The 16,399-nt window shown below is 34.1% G+C and overlaps 2 protein-coding genes across 2 annotated transcripts; one reads left to right on the forward strand and one right to left on the reverse strand.

Annotated features, from left to right (window-relative positions):
- The first annotated feature begins 214 nt into the window (after window positions 1-214).
- Window positions 215-9,073, forward strand: LOC102630088 (ABC transporter G family member 28). The gene is made up of 14 exons (XM_006488575.4): window positions 215-685; window positions 767-843; window positions 1,210-1,506; window positions 1,972-2,035; window positions 2,127-2,273; window positions 2,463-2,497; window positions 3,813-3,886; window positions 4,351-5,258; window positions 6,136-6,432; window positions 6,627-7,112; window positions 7,234-7,382; window positions 7,669-7,958; window positions 8,071-8,204; window positions 8,284-9,073. The coding sequence occupies exons 1-14, from the start codon at window positions 435-437 to the stop codon at window positions 8,438-8,440; spliced, it is 3,366 nt and encodes a 1,121-aa protein (XP_006488638.1). The 5' UTR covers window positions 215-434; the 3' UTR covers window positions 8,441-9,073.
- A 1,721-nt stretch (window positions 9,074-10,794) lies between these two features.
- On the reverse strand, window positions 10,795-15,373 carry LOC102616335 (ATPase GET3B-like). The gene is made up of 12 exons (XM_006487989.4): window positions 15,002-15,373; window positions 14,137-14,348; window positions 13,942-14,004; window positions 13,730-13,846; window positions 13,266-13,340; window positions 13,040-13,108; window positions 12,855-12,920; window positions 12,462-12,539; window positions 12,289-12,387; window positions 11,628-11,762; window positions 11,315-11,465; window positions 10,795-11,220 (listed from the first exon to the last, which is right to left on the reverse strand). The coding sequence occupies exons 1-11, from the start codon at window positions 15,189-15,191 to the stop codon at window positions 11,328-11,330; spliced, it is 1,242 nt and encodes a 413-aa protein (XP_006488052.1). The 5' UTR covers window positions 15,192-15,373; the 3' UTR covers window positions 10,795-11,220; window positions 11,315-11,327.
- Between the last annotated feature and the right edge of the window lie 1,026 nt (window positions 15,374-16,399).

The raw sequence follows: 16,399 nt of genomic DNA on the forward strand, positions 1-16,399 counted from the left end.
AATAGATTTTTTATTATACAAGTAAAAAATTATATAAACATAATTTTTAAATTACAACAATTAGTGTTTATTAAATACTTTAATACTATAATTTTTAAACTATAACTATCCAGCTTCAATTCTAAATAATACGGTTTAAAAATAAAGGAAAAGAAAAACAAAAAAACAAGAAGGCTTTCAAATTTGAACAATACGAGGACGTAAACCAACGGTCGGAACTCAGAACCTCCACTCCACGTCACCATTTAAACAACGCGCGTTCTTTCACTCTCTCTATCTCTTTCCTTTATTCTCGCCAAATTCATCTCCCCGCCATTTCTTCCTCCGAAAGAACTCGAAACTTATTAAAAATTCACCGTCTCCTCCAGTCGGATGAGCTTGTTTTGCTTATAATCCCTGTTAGTTAATTAAATTAATTAAATCATTAAATTATAATGAGCAGAGAGACGGTTCGTCATCGGGCTCGCGTTCTCTCTGCGTCGATAATGTTCGTCACTGTACTTTGCTTATCGCGTCCGGTGGATTGCCAAAACGAAAAAGATTTTCAAAATCCTGAATTCGATGAAGCGGCGGCTGGTCAAACTGCAGCTAAGTACCAAGATGTCGTACAAAAAAGCTTGGCGACCATCACCGCCGCCTTGAAGGGAGAGATCAAAGAACAATTAGGCTTCTGCATAATTGACGCGTCAGTTGCCATAAATTCTTATAAAATTAAATGTTTGAATTTTGGTTAGGGATTTATTTTGAATTGCGTTTAAAATTTCAGGGAAGACGACTGGAATCAATCGTTCGATTTTTCCAAAAATACGGATTTCTTGTACGAATGCGCCAGGTTGACTAAAGGTATAATTATATACTTTGACTCGGCTTAGATTTCGGCGTTATTGATAACAAGCATGCTTGTTTTGTGCAGGAGAATTTTATTAGGTGAAAATATTTGTTGAATTTTAGGGGTAATTTGTAATGATTTTCAAAGGGATGTTCTAGTTTTTTAGACAAATCTCAAGAGAGGGAAATGAAAATTTTCCATTACTTGGGTATAAAATTTTTTAATCATCTTTACTAGTAAGCTTAAAGTAGATAAAGCTCTTCTTCTAGAGCAAAAACATTCTTGCAGACTATGCTATTTTTCTCTAGAATATAAGTTGAGTTTGTGTCAATTACGATATTTCAATTTGCAAGTCTTATAATGCTTCTGTGGATCAATAGGAGATATGACACTGCGTCTGTGCACAGCAGCAGAAATAAAGTTCTACATTCATACTTTCACTGATGCACTGTCTGGAGCCCATGGCCAAGGCTCAAAAAAGAAAAGTCAGTTTGTGAAACCTAACACAAACTGTAATTTGACTTCTTGGGTTCCTGGGTGCGAGCCAGGATGGGCTTGTAGTGTTGACAGTGCGATAGTTGACATGAAAAATTCAAAGGAAATTCCTGCTAGAACTGCAAATTGTGCATCTTGTTGCGAGGGTTTCTTCTGCCCCAAGGGTTTAACTTGCATGATACGTACGTATTTTGAATATTTTCAATTGATTGTGTTGTGTATATAGTGTATTATAGTATTGTTGTTTGATTGCTTGCTCAATTACAAAGTTTGGACTATTGCTCATAAATTTTCCTTTCAAATTTCTTTTAGTTTATTCCACAACAATTATTATTTTCTCAATATTTGCTCTTTCACAGTTATCATGCATAGCTACTCATTTTTAAGTTAAAAGTTAGAAAGTGTATTCATCATATAGCTGTTCTGTGAATTTTTAGAAATCTTATCCAGTGACAAGCCTTTCATCTAGCACACTGAGCTGTAGGTTTTAATAATATTTTATCATCATATACCAGGAGTTTTGCATGGTAGTTCACTTGCTTCAGATTTTGAATTACGTTCTGCATTTTGTAGACTGCAGAATTTTTGTTCATATGGTTTTGATATTTATGGAAATTTCTAACATTGATTTTCCGTTGTCTTTAAAGCTTGTCCGTTGGGTTCTTACTGCCCACTTGCAAAACTCAACAACAAAACTGGTCTATGTGACCCGTAAGTCTCTTCATCCGTTACTTTATTTGCTTATATTATAAGCATCCTGAATTAGGATACATTAATATTTATTAGCAGTAACAATTTGCAGATATGCTTACCAAATACCTCCTGGGAAGCTAAATCATACCTGCGGTGGAGCAGATGCTTGGGCTGATATCCAGAGTAGTAGTGAGGTATTCTGTACAGCAGGATCATACTGTCCGTCTACTATCCAAAAAATTCCTTGCAGTAGTGGGTATAGAGAATTATCCCAGAACTTTTTGCACTTATCCTTAGAATCACCAGTTGCCAATTTTATTTCTTGTTGCTGCATGACTTTGAATTTTTTTGCCAATATTTGGTGCATTTATTTTTCTGTGTTTCAAAGCAGCCAGCTGTTGTTCTCTGTGTTACTAACGCTCTTTATTCCTGGTATTTATTTCAGACATTACTGCAGATTAGGTTCAACTTCTCAAAAGGGTAAGATTTTCATCTACTGGTAGTAGATTACAAATTGAGAATCCTATCTGATCTTACTGCATGAAAAGTTTTGGCACAATAGAAATGCTGTGGGCCTAATTCCCAAAAATAGATACATGTGTCTGAGACCTTAGAAGGATAGCCATGGCAGCTAGTGCCTTGAGTATTGTCAAACATGCATATGTCAGGATACCCAAGAGGGCATTAGTAATAATATATTAAATACCTCATACAGCAGAAGGGGGAAAGACAATATACAATTCTGTGTCAAAAAAACATTTCCGAAGAAAAATGAGTTCATGTCAGTGACTCACTAAACATTCCTGCTAAGAAGTTGGAATTAATTGGGAAAGTTTGGGTAAAATCTTTCTGAAACTCCTGGAATATATTTTATCCTAAGTGGAGTAAGGGCTTAAAACTGGAAACTGTAATGCATGTGTGTGTGCCAGCAATACATTAAAAACAGACGCACTCGTCTGGAGCCTGGAGAGCAATTAGCATGTTTTTTAAAGTGGTGGTTTAAGAGCTTTGAAAAAGAGTGATGATAGAGTTACAGACTCTTGTACAAACTTATTTTCTACAAATTGATATGGCCTAAATTCATTGGCTTGATGAAAATACAAAATAATAAAATAAATCATGTTGGCCAAGAGCTATTTAATCTAACCAATTGAATTATGCCACATCAATTTATACCAAACAAGTACATACAAGAGTTTACCCTGCACTTTTATTTATAAAGTCTTTTACAGTGGAGCAGAATGGGAGAGTAAAAGGTGGCAATGAGGTGGGTATTTGGAAGTTATATGATGGCTTTGTATATAATCAAGTCATATTTTCTATTTGTAGCCCATCAATAACATTTAATGGGCATGGTGTGGTTGGCAGGATAAAGCACAATGGTAAAATTCTTCTTTTTTTAACTTTTATCACAATAAACAAATAATCCTCCCAGCATTTTAATTTTTCCCTCTCTGGAACAATAGTCCATTCAGTCAGCAACCTTAGTATAATGATAGTCTTCTGTGTATTCCTTTTTATGCACAAATCTAGCTAGGCTAGTAAAATTTTGAATATCGAATAATATGATACAGAAATTTTAGATGCAATGTGCTCACTACAAAAGCAGAATGCCTAACCACAGGAAAAAATTTTAAATCGCATTCATGTCATTTCTCATGTACTCTGGGATGTTAGAATGCAATATTTAACTGGCACGGATATCTCTGTCAATGACGAAACTCTATCTCTTGTGTATAAGTCCAATTTACTTTCTTTTTTCTTTAGCATATAACTTTTTCTACTGAACTTGCAGAGTGTTGGTGGTTGGCAACTTGTGAGCCCAGATCAGCAAATCAAAATATCAGAGCATATGGCATCTTGTTATTTGTGAGTTACCACCTTACCATTTGAGCATTAAAATTATGATGATGTTGATCTTCGGGTTCTTGAAATCTCTAAAAGAAGTTGTCCTTTCCCATTGAATTGCCATCATTCATGATTCAAATTGTTCAGATTACTTGTTTCAACCAATTTCAATGCCTCATTATGGATTAATTTGTGTGCAGAAACACCACAGGCATGCTAGAATCTTTAATAAAAGGAGTAAAACCATGCACCTAAAAACTAGATAAGTTCTCCATTATGCTAGCTGCCTTGGCTTTGCCTCCAAGAGCAAATAGTGTCTTTTTGTTCATCATTGAAAATTTTGGGCATTCTTTCATTTGTGAGAATTTGTTGATAATGCATATTTTTTGGATCATCAAAAACTCAATAGGATTTTCTATCAGATTTTCAAACTATCTTGCAGAAAAACCCATCATGTCAAGTTCTAATTCCAATTGTTGTTGCAGGTTGGATTATCAATCTTGATTGTTATCATTTATGGCTGCTCTGACCAAGTGCTTGTAATTCGAGAGAAAAGAAAAGCAAAATCCAGGGAAATGGCAGTTCAAAGTGTAAGGGAAAATGCTCTAGCTCGTGAAAAATGGAAATCAGCTAAAGATCTTGCTAGAAAGGGTGCAATTGGTCTACAAACACAGCTATCACGTACATTTTCTCGAAGAAAATCTTCCAGGCAACCGGAGACTCTGAGAAGTTCTAGTCAAGCTAAACCTGGAACGGATGGCTTACCACCTTTGCCTGTAGGTAGTCAATCTCAACCACCATCGAAAGGAAATAAACAGGAGGAAAGCAATCTCACAAAGATGATACATGAAATTGAGAATAATCCTGAGAGTCCAGATGGATTCAATGTGGAGATTGGAGATAAAATTATCAGGAAGCAAACACCTAAGGGTAAGCAGTTACATACTCAAAGCCAAATGTTCAGATACGCATACGGTCAAATTGAGAAAGAAAAAGCTATGCAGGAGCAGACCAAAAATATGACCTTCTCTGGGGTAATCTCAATGGCTAATGAAATTGAAATCAGGAAGAGGCCTACCATTGAGGTCGCATTCAAAGATTTAACAATTACTTTGAAAGGGAAAAACAAACATTTGATGAGATCTGTGACAGGGAAATTATCCCCTGGAAGAGTTTCGGCTGTAATGGGACCATCGGGGGCAGGGAAAACAACATTTCTCTCTGCTTTAAAAGGAAGAGTACCTGGGTGCATAATGAGTGGTACGATTCTTGTAAATGGAAAGGCTGCGTCAATTCAATCATACAAAAGAATCATTGGTTTTGTGCCGCAAGATGATATTGTTCATGGAAACTTAACCGTGGAGGAAAATCTCTGGTTCAGTGCACGATGCAGGTATATGAGATTTTAGTTTTATCATTGCAATCTCATTATTCTGGGAGCATGCATCTCTTTTTATCATGTCAGATATTATCCTTGTGATAATTCACAACCAATCATGTTTTCATCATGCATAGACACTAGTGGTTTTTGTTTGTTCATTATCTCACTGCATATTTGTCAAAGTCATAACCACGACTAAGCTAATTTTCTTGTATCTACCAATGGACTTGTTGTATTCTGTCAGAACATTGCCTTGCTTGTGCAACCAATCATAAAATTCTTTTTTTTGAAGAGTGGAAAGTGTGTTGTTTTTAGGGACTTGTAAAACCTCATTCCCTGAAGTGATTTTTTACTTAAATCAGTGAGATAGAGAATCATTTATTTGTTTCTGTTTAATACTCATCCCAATTCAATCAATCAGGTTCGAGAGTACAGACATGGGTAAATCTGAGAACTTCCAGAATTGTTAAGTCTTTGATTTAGTAAATTACTTAGTTTTAATGTCAAAGACTGTGTATGTTGTTTTATAGCCTACTAAAATTTGATCCCAGCTTGGTGCCATGATTGATTCATTCAGCCTTTGCATTTAAAATAGATCATGATATTGCAAAGCTTCAGTAACTTTGAAGTACCTTTTTTCTTTTTGAAAGGCATTTTGAAGTACTTTAATAATGCAGAAATTCATGCATCAGACATTTATATTTTTAGTATCGGACTGTGAAGACACACACTTCTTAACTTCATAAGTTGTATTGTTATATGCCACAGAGGCTTTGTATTCTACTTCTTGTTCCACTTGTTTCTTCACATAATCCAACCCTCCACCAACGACTAGTACTGGCAATAGTACCTCTTTCTTTTTAATTTACGAGATTTCTTGTTATTGTAGGCTTTCTGCTGACCTGCCAAAAGCAGAAAAGGTGCTCGTCGTGGAAAGAGTCATTGAGTCTTTGGGGCTGCAGCACATCAGGGATTCTCTGGTTGGGACAGTGGAGAAGCGAGGAATCTCTGGAGGTCAAAGGAAACGAGTAAATGTTGGGCTCGAAATGGTCATGGAACCATCTCTTCTGATATTAGATGAACCAACTTCTGGGCTGGATAGTTCTTCTTCCCAGTTGCTGCTTAGAGCTCTTCGACGTGAAGCTCTTGAAGGAGTAAACATCTGCACAGTCGTTCACCAACCAAGGTAAATTTACAGTTGATATTTACAAGAAGGCATATATTATGGAATTAGTTTCTTCATGTTTTCCCCTTCACATTTTCATGTTTTATCTTTTTCTTTCCCCTCCATTTGGCTGTATGACATGAACTTAGTTTGTCTTGCCTTTATATTTTGTTGTTTCTCGAGATAAAAGTTTTTTTGTTTTTTTGGTGCTACAGCTATGCCTTGTTCCGGATGTTTGATGATTTGATACTTCTAGCGAAAGGAGGTGTTATAGTATATCATGGACCGGTAAAGAAAGTTGAAGAGTACTTTGCAAGCCTAGGAATTACAGTTCCTGACCGTATCAATCCTCCAGATTATTTCATTGATATTTTAGAAGGCATAGTAAAGCCAAGCTCAAGTTCAGGGTTTGACTATAAAGAACTTCCTGTGAGATGGATGCTTCATAATGGATATTCAGTTCCCATGGATATGCTACAGAGTATTGAAGGAATGTCAGCATCAGTGGCTGAACATTTGTCTCAAGAAATTAATGATGATTCATCTGAAGTCCAATCTTTTGCAGGAGAATTTTGGCAGGATATAAAATGTAATGCTGCTCATAGGAAGGATAGTATACAGCGTAATTTCTTAAATTTAGGGGACTTATCTAAGAGGAGAACCCCTGGAGTCTTTGTACAGTATAGATACTTCCTTGGCAGGTACATGATGAATCTTGGCTTCTATGTTAGCTACATGCCAACATCTTATTGCCCGTGATGTAATTTCTATTCAGTATACTGACTGTAACCAAACATGTTCCATCATCTGGCTTCTTGGCAGGGTTGGTAAGCAGCGACTACGAGAAGCTAAAATTCAAGTTGTAGATTATCTAATTTTATTACTTGCTGGAATCTGCATAGGAACACTAGCTAAAGTGAGCGATGAAAATTTTGGAGCAACAGGTTATACACACACTGTCATCGCAGTTTGTAAGTTCAAAAATTCTAACTTCTTAGCTTTACAATAATCCCTGAATACTTACACCAATTATGTGGACTCCTTGCATTCAGATTACTTATTTTAATAATTTTGCTACAGATTCCAAATTTTATTCCTTGCAAAGTTCAATATTCCCCAGAAAAATCAAGATTTCAATCTTGCATTTCAAAATTAAACTGCATTTCTAGTTAAATAAAAGCTTTTTGGGATCTACTTGATAGTTGTTATCCATATCATGATGCATTTTCACCTTAGCAAAATTTGATGCACTTACAGCTCTCCTATGCAAGATTGCGGCTTTGAGATCTTTTTCTCTGGATAAGCTTCATTATTGGAGAGAGAGTGCTTCTGGCATGAGCAGCCTGGCTTTCTTTCTTTCAAAGGATACAGTTGATCATTTCAACACATTGATCAAGCCCCTAGTGTATCTTTCAATGTTCTACTTCTTCAACAATCCACGATCATCTGTCACAGATAATTATCTTGTTCTAGCGTGTCTGGTGTATTGTGTCACCGGTATAGCATACATTATGGCCATATGTTTTGAACCAGGTCCAGCTCAATTGGTGAGCATTTACACATTTTACAAGGAAATTTGTTTCCAGCTTCCTAGTTTGTACATACCCACACAACACATTTTGTAATCTTCTTCTTAACAATCTGCATTGCTTTATGCAGTGGTCGGTGCTTCTCCCGGTTGTCTTAACTCTGATAGCAACTAATAATGACAATAACAGATTTGTAGAACGCATATCTGACTTGTCCTACACCAAGTGGGCACTGGAAGCATTTGTCGTATCCAATGCTAAAAGGTTTGAAATGACTGCTCTTCTTCTTATTATGCGACAGTTTAATGAATATACCATTCTAATTTATTTTGATTTTCTTCAGTTATCGTGGTGTTTGGCTGATAACAAGATGTGGTGCACTTTACTCAAAAGGGTACGATCTCAATGATTTTTTTCCAGGTTTAATGCGCCTTATACTTGCTGGTATTCTTAGCCGTACCATTGCTTTCTTTTGTATGATTACGTTACAAAAAAATTAGATTAAGTTTTTTTTTTTCCAGTTTTTCTCCCCGTTTCTGTACAAAAACATAGATTAGTAGATGATTTTGGTAAGTGGTCAACCGTAGGAAAGCATAGTATTTGAAAATAAGTTACTGAGAGAAATATCTGCAGCATGTATTTTAGGGTAAGTTAGTACCATCAGAATTTTTATGGAATATGCTATCACAGCAGAGAACTTGAACGTATAATTAATAATGAACATTTATAGACAAGTTTGAAGTTCGCAACTGGGGCTGCTGCACGCATAAATAAATTAAAGAATCATGCTGCTATTATGATCTCTAGTCTTTGTGACATATGTGAGTTTCATATTCATAGTGCTGAATAGCCATACAATAGTAAATATAATAATTTTGATAAGCATTCACTATCAGTTCTTTTTTTTTTTATACTATCTCAGAACTAGCTTAAGATTTAGTTTCTATTAACTAGTTACTTTTCTATTAATTTCATTAAAGAATCTAAGAGAAAAGATTCTTTAATGAAATGAGTAGGGATAATATCCCCATATATAAAAGTTGAAACAAACTTCAATATGTTCCAGACATTTTCTGTTATTCTGGTTGAAGATTAGTCTTGAAAATTAGATTGATCGCAGAAAAATCTTGTGTAAGATTAAGGAAACTCCTTATGACCAAAGAATTTGAGTAATGTGATCGTCCTATAACTGTTATAGGCTTATAGCTTTGTCACAGTCATTAAATCTCTGTTTGAGTACCTACACAAACTTTTTTTCGAGCATAGAACATGAGGCGCTAAAAGATGAAAAAGAAATTACCGTGAAGAGAAACTTCAGATCATATTTATCATACTAATTATTTTGGATGCGATCATTTGCATTTCAAAAATTACTTTGAATACTCAGTTATTCTCTGAATATCTAACAATTAAAATCTAAAAGTTAGATTTTATTATGTACACTCTTTTAAGATAGTGTTTACTTTCTGGAGTGGGAGTGTAGAGTGTAGATTCCTCCCACTCCAGTGTTTACTTACTTTAAAAAAAGGTGGAGTGGGAGTGGGAATCCGTGGGTCCCACTCAATTTTGGAGTGGGGAGTGGGATTCCCACTCCCATGGGGGGAGGTGGGAGTGGGAATCCACTCCCCCCTCTTCCCATTTTATCTCAATAATTAAATAAATAAATAAATAATATTTAATAAAATAAATAATATCATATTTATTTTATTAAATTTAATAAAATAAAAATAAATAAATATTATATTTAAATTAATAATATTAAACATTAATTTTAATAAATATTAATTAATTATTTAATTAATAATAATAAATATTTTATTCTAAAAAAATATTAATTTTGTACTATATTATCAATAATAATATTTCATTTGTGTTGCTATTATTAATAATTTTTATTCACATAATTTAAATTAAAATTAATAAAAAATTATGATTTACATAATTAAGAATATTAGTAATTATTATTAATTTAGAAATATAATAAAATATTTATTTTATTTTCTAAATATTTTTTATTAATTTTTTAATTACAAATTATAATTCTGTACATAAGGATAAAATTATAATTTAAAACAATTTACTCCCAATCCAAGATAAAGTAAACAAATAATTAGAATTCTGATTGACAATCCATACTTTCATTTAGTCTAAGTAAACACCCTACTCCCACTCCCACTCCACACTCCTAATCCAAGAATTTCCACTCCTCAGGATTTTCACTCCAATCTAAAAAGTAAACGCAGCATAAATGTCAAAATAGTCCTCACCCATATATATTTAAAAAAATCAGCAACTCACCAAAAATAACTATTTAACTTAATTATTCTATTATTGACTCTACAAGCCTATAATTATAAAAATACTCAACTCAATAAAACTAAAAAGAAAAAAAAAATAAAAGAATAAGAACAAAACGTTATCATTTTTTTTCTTTTTGCAGAAAGCATTCAAGTATTTTCTAGTTTTTCTTATTCATCAAATTCATGTGAGATTTTAATTCATTTTCTTGGACAAAATCAAATTTTTAATTCATTATCGCAATCGATGTGGGACAATGAGAAGTTTAATTATCTTTAAAACATTGCTAAAAAGATTTCCTTCTTTTATGCAGAAAAATAAAAGAATTTCTGGTTAAAATCTCCTAAAATATTGATTTAGTCCTTTGGAAATATTTGTTCAACTTATTATTGTTAAGATGTTGGAAATAAAATTCGTTGTAGGAGAATTTTGATTTGAATGAGTGTCATAGATAGGTGAACGAAGTAATTGTTTATATTTGCTCATAATACATTATCCTTAATAGTAAATTATATCATAAATATTTTCGCAAGAAAAAATTTTATTAAATTCAGAATGCTTAAGAGTAATTTTAGATTGCAAAAAGATCCACACTTATGTTTACCTCATTCAACATCATCAGCAAAGATAAGAAAATCCACTATAGAAACGAAGAGAACCTTATTATTTGTCCCAAAACAGCAACTAAAAAGTTTCAACAAAACATGTTAGAACCAGAATAGAGAACAATTTATTGATTGCTCTCAATCAAAGCCCAATGGGTGAGAGGGAACTTCTGCCTGCCGATCTTGAGCTTTTGTGTACTTCCCTTAATTAGTTACACAACTAATTTTCCAGGAAAACAGCTTGAGACTTGAGTCAGTCACGCGTCCAGTTAGAAACCAAAGTTATCCTATGCATTCACATTTTCATACACTTCAAAATAGATGCTCAAGTAGGCATGAACCTCTCTGTTAAAGTAGATGCTCAACTGGGTATGAACCTGTCAAAACATTAACAATAGAATTCCCCATAAATTCACATGGCAACTTTGAAACAAGTTTCGAGAAGTGTAAAACCGGATCTAGATAGCTCACCTTAAGTAGAAATTCATTTCCAAATCATATCCCCCATAAATTTAAGAGCTGGAACACCCCTTATCTCAACATCAACTAACGGTGCCTGGACTAATCTCAAATTTGCAAGTTGTGGATCGGACATTATTGTCTCAAGGACACGCATCTGATCCTGCAATGTTGTTGATAACATTATGAACAGCGACAACAAGCAATGTGTAAAGCATTTGATTTTATTATTTAAAAAAAAAATGGTGGTGAACAAGTCATGGATAACATTCCAACAAAATAAAACTTTTGATTATTACTACATACAGAGAAGTAAGTTATGTACCTTCCTTTTCATTGCACAAAACTTGCAGTCCGATGCAGATGGAGGTAGAACCTGATTAACAATAAGTCTCTGAACAGGAATGCATTCCTTCCTCAAGGATGCATGCAACCTTGATGACTCACTAATGGCCATAACCTGAAATTGGTTATATTAAAAGTCAAAATTAACCAATGAAATAAATATTTATAATTCTTCTTTAAAGAAAATTTTTTGAGAAGAAAACAGGAAAAAATTACTAATCATAAAGCAACTCAGGTTCACTCAGTTAAAACTGAATTTTGATTTGCAAATTTACCAAGCAACACCCACATGTTTTATGTACAGTGCAGATAAAATTCAGACACAGTGGAAAACAAAGAATTATTGAAAATTATTCGAGAGACAAAAGGGAAATGAATTAAGTTCTCCCCATCATAAGCACTCAATCCAACACTAAACCAATATCATTTTTAAAAAAAATAATTATTATTATTGCGGTTGCAAATCCTCTGTTGTTCAAAAAATGCTGCTAAACGTGTTGCTAAAATAAGTTTATGCTGAGAAAAACAAGGAGAGAAGAGAAACTGGAGTGTTCTGCCAGGAACAGACTAAAAGATATAGCTATATGTAGCTTAATAACTATTGAGTTAGGCGAAAGTAAAGATGAGAACTTGGGTTTTACCGTTGGAATTGTCACTATAACAAATTCCGTGGCATCTGGATCACGGAAAAGGTCCCGCACTTTTGCCATCCTCTCTCTTAGTTGCTCCACCTTGTCAGACTATGAGTTTAAACAAAGAAAGCTTAGTATTTAAACAAAGCAGAAGACATCTAAAAAAGAAATTGCATGCTTACAGCAACATCCTGCTGTTTTTCTTCTTTTCCAAATACAGACTTGAAAGCTGAAGTTGTGGAAGCCAACTTATTCTTCACCTGGAACACATAAAGAATTTGAAAAACAAATTTCAATAAGTACAACATTAATAGAATCAGAGAATGGTATATATATATATATATATATAAAACACAAAAATCCAAGATGAGAGAATACATGGGAGTCTATAGCCCCATGAAACACTTGGAATGATAAACCTTCAGTGACACAATCAATAATGAAATCTTCTTAACACTTTTACATTTCTTTTAATTTTTAAATGCACCATATAAAATACAATTATAACTCAGCCATTTCCCCATCAAGGTAAATCAGAACACATTTCAATTTGAATCCAGGTTCCACATATATACCTTCATCATTTTCCCTATGGATGCATCCAAGAAATCAGGCAGAGACAAAAGCCGAAGTGTATGACCCTACAAAGCAATTTGAAAACAAATGGATGACCTTAGATTAAAGCACCTTCTAAAGAACAAAAATAAAATGGATGACCATAGATCAAAGCATCTTCTAGAGAACATAAATATTAACTGACCGTAGGTGCAGTATCAAAAACTATCCGAGTAAACATATTATATTGTTGTGACTCAACAAATTGCATAACCTGTCAACCAGCTGTGAAGTTAGCAAATGGCAAGAGAAGAAATTTCCCCCGCGGCCCGGGGGGGGGGGGGGGGTGGCGGGGGTTGGGGGAGGTGAGCAAGAGGCAAAGAACCCTATTTACAATTTAATTAAATATAAAAGAGATTAATTATGCATGCCTTTGAAATTGCAATAGCTTCATCTAGTCCAGGCGGGGGAGTATCCAACAACTCCCCTAGTTTTAGTTCTCCTAACTGCAGCAAATGCAAAAAACCACAAGTAAAAGTTAGAGAACAAAAGAGTAGAATCCAAAGCTATCCAACGTACAAGAAGATGTTGACAACTTATATCCAAAGTACAAAAAAGTTCATAAGTTTTAAGCCACTGCTGCATAACTGAGATTCCATGTTTTACACAAGCTTTTGTTTTCCAATTCTAACTCAACGTTAGGGGCCTCGGCCTAGGATATTTAGGTACCCCACCCAAAAGACTAGCCTATTGGGTGGGGGGACCTATGCTACTTATATGCCCAATTGACTCCCTTTAACTAGCCACTATGGGACACAACTCAATACTGAACTGTAAGCAAGTGACAGGAAAGGGACTTTAAATAAGATTGACGTAGCCGTGGATAACTATTTACCTGGTCAGCAAGCATCCCGAGGCCCATACTATCCATAAGATCCTTCATGCCATCACCGCTGCCGCCACTGCCTTGACTCGCAGTACGGAATTCTTCCCTTGCTTTCTCAGGGTTTATCTGTAATAATGCTACAACTAAATATCTGCATCAATGTGGAGATGACACAGAGCTACTATGAAATGGCATCATTTTGGTGTTCATTAACCAACTACCTCAAGAGCAAATAATGGGGAATCAACTCCTTCAACAGGAACAAGAGTACCTCCGCTTAAGTCCTGGAAAGGATATGAAACAAAATACATCCATAATCAACAGCTTCTACAAATAATATGAGGCAAGTAAACAAACACTAAAGACCAATAAAGCAACCTCAGTTCAGAGAAAAACATGGTCCTTTGGTTCAATACCTGGGCAAAAGAATCACTTAAAGAGTGGGCAGGGTCAGTTGAGATGACAATGGTAGGGTGCCCATGGTTAGCAAATTTTACAGCCAGGGAAGCAGCACAGCTTGTTTTCCCAACACCACCTTTCCCACCTAACATGTAATGCTTTCGTTGGGTCCCAGCGACCATCTCATCAAACCCAGCTACAGTTTCTCTAGGTGTTGAGATCAATCTCACTGGTAGACGATTAGCATCCAAATGCGATTACACAGTGTTTTAGCCAAATTTTATTAAGCAATAAATACAACTTAACAGCCATCAAATTTGCAATGTTTTCCAAAATCCAAGCTGCATGATCTTTGAAAAATGTCCTGAAGTATCTCATTCAAAGATAAGCAGGATAACCTCTAAACTCATGGGTTTATAGCAGAAATTAAAAAGTTGCTTAATTTGATATTGAGATCTGCTAACATCAAACATATACAGACACATTGAATCCATTTTGCTGATCCTCTGAACTTGAACTCACTATCCATATTACTTATCGAGAAACAAGGACAATCTTATAGCATTTGTCTAAAATCTCCAATGCTTCAGTTTTATATAATCTGTTTCTCCCTTTACTCATTCAATCCTTTTCAAAACAAGAACATATTTTATTTATTTATTTTTTCAAACCCATTTCTTTGTTCATCCTGAGGCTACCTTTTCTGATCATATTTCTACAAGACAGAACAAAATTGGAAGAAACTAAATAAACAAATGCGTAAAGCTATTTAGAAGAGTATCCTATCAATCTAACTGGGAGGAAAAAAAAAAAAGCGCACAACCAAAAGCCATCTAAAGAATAACCAGTTAAATAAGAAAGAAAAAAAGTGAAAAGAATTGCCTTGGAATGGGGATTTCAATGGAATTCTATATAGTGGAGCTGAAACAAACTCGAAGCTTCTGGAGATTCTACATAGGGAAGTGTAGTTCTGGGATTTAGAAAACAGAGCCAACATGGCCATGGAGGTCTTTCTTGAAGAGGCTCCGCTAATACATGCAAGTGAAAATGAGGCTAAACGGCGAGAACCCATCTGATTGTTTTCTTTTTCGTTGGTTATTGTTTGCTGTTAATATCTTTCCCGGAATGTGAGAAGTTTGAGAAAATGAGAAGAGAAAGCAATAAGCAGAGGACTTGTTTAGGGTTTTAGAAACTGCAAAGAGGGTTTTAGAATTAAAAAAGGGGGAAAAAAAATATCCCGCAATACTTGATAATTAAATTTTTTTTTGATACAATGGGGCCTAATAAAGATTAGGACAAAATAGAGCAGAGAATAATATTTTCATACATATCATTACATAATTAATATTCAATATTCTATGGTGGATTATCAAAATCATGAAAATCGGGAGATAAAGATCCTGCCAACTTGGCCATGAAATCAGCAGTAAAATTAGCTTCCCGATATATATACTTTATTGTAATTTGTCAATCTCTATTCATCAACTCCTTGATGGCATTGATAAGTGATAATTAAATTATATTAATCTAATTAGTGCAATTCTTAAATTATTGGAAGTCACAACATTATGAAACTCTAAAAATTTTGAAAATTACGAGGGAAGGCCTTTTACTAAAAAAATTTCCAAAGCACAGGGGAAATGGCGGCTCCGCCCATGACAAACCACGTGAAACTTATATATATTTTTCTAATAATATGGAATTGTAGTGGCCAATGTCAACTATACAGAGCATTTTGTAAAGTTTCATTTGGTATACATGCATCATCATATTTTAGTAGGATTTTGGACGAATGCGACCTTAATATATAATTTTTTAACTCATAATACAATAGGTGTCTTGCTCTTTATACGTACGAGACAAATTTAGGTGGTGTTTGTATTTTTTTTAAAAAAATTTGAATAACTTGAAGTAGTCTGAATCTATGATAAAAATGATCTCCTGATCTGAACTCTCGTGAACTTTTAAATATCTCGTACCATGTGTTTTTAAGTGATAGTGTATGGATAGAATTTCACTTTTTTTATTTTTTTATCTATTAACTACCAATCACCCATATATATTTTTGCTCGGGAGGAGATCAGATCATGAGAGAATCATAATCCTTAAATCTAATGGCATATTTATTTTTTGTTTGAATTTCTAAAAATAAGAGTTAAATTATTTGTTTCTTTCAACATAAATTTTTTTTTAAAAAGATAGTATTTTTATGTTTTTGCCCTTACTAAATTTCATTGTTAAAAAAATAATAAACATTTGAAAATAATATCAATAAGATAG

The sequence above is a fragment of the Citrus sinensis genome, chromosome 8, assembly GCF_022201045.2.
Source record: "Citrus sinensis cultivar Valencia sweet orange chromosome 8, DVS_A1.0, whole genome shotgun sequence".
In the NCBI taxonomy this organism is placed as follows: Eukaryota; Viridiplantae; Streptophyta; class Magnoliopsida; order Sapindales; family Rutaceae; genus Citrus; species Citrus sinensis.

What these genes read in the sequence shown, in the direction of transcription:
- LOC102630088 (XM_006488575.4), top strand. Translation starts at nt 435, where the DNA reads ATGAGCAGAGAGACGGTTCGTCATCGGGCTCGCGTTCTCTCTGCGTCG. An exon ending in AAAACTGGTCTATGTGACCC is followed by an intron (nt 2,036 to 2,126) that starts GTAAGTCTCTTC and finishes AACAATTTGCAG; the next exon opens with ATATGCTTACCAAATACCTC. An exon ending in AAAATTCCTTGCAGTAGTGG is followed by an intron (nt 2,274 to 2,462) that starts GTATAGAGAATT and finishes TATTTATTTCAG; the next exon opens with ACATTACTGCAGATTAGGTT.
- LOC102616335 (XM_006487989.4), bottom strand. Translation starts at nt 15,191, where the DNA reads ATGGGTTCTCGCCGTTTAGCCTCATTTTCACTTGCATGTATTAGCGGA. An exon ending in CCCCATTATTTGCTCTTGAG is followed by an intron (nt 13,847 to 13,941) that starts GTAGTTGGTTAA and finishes GCATTATTACAG; the next exon opens with ATAAACCCTGAGAAAGCAAG. An exon ending in CCATAGGGAAAATGATGAAG is followed by an intron (nt 12,540 to 12,854) that starts GTATATATGTGG and finishes TATGTGTTCCAG; the next exon opens with GTGAAGAATAAGTTGGCTTC.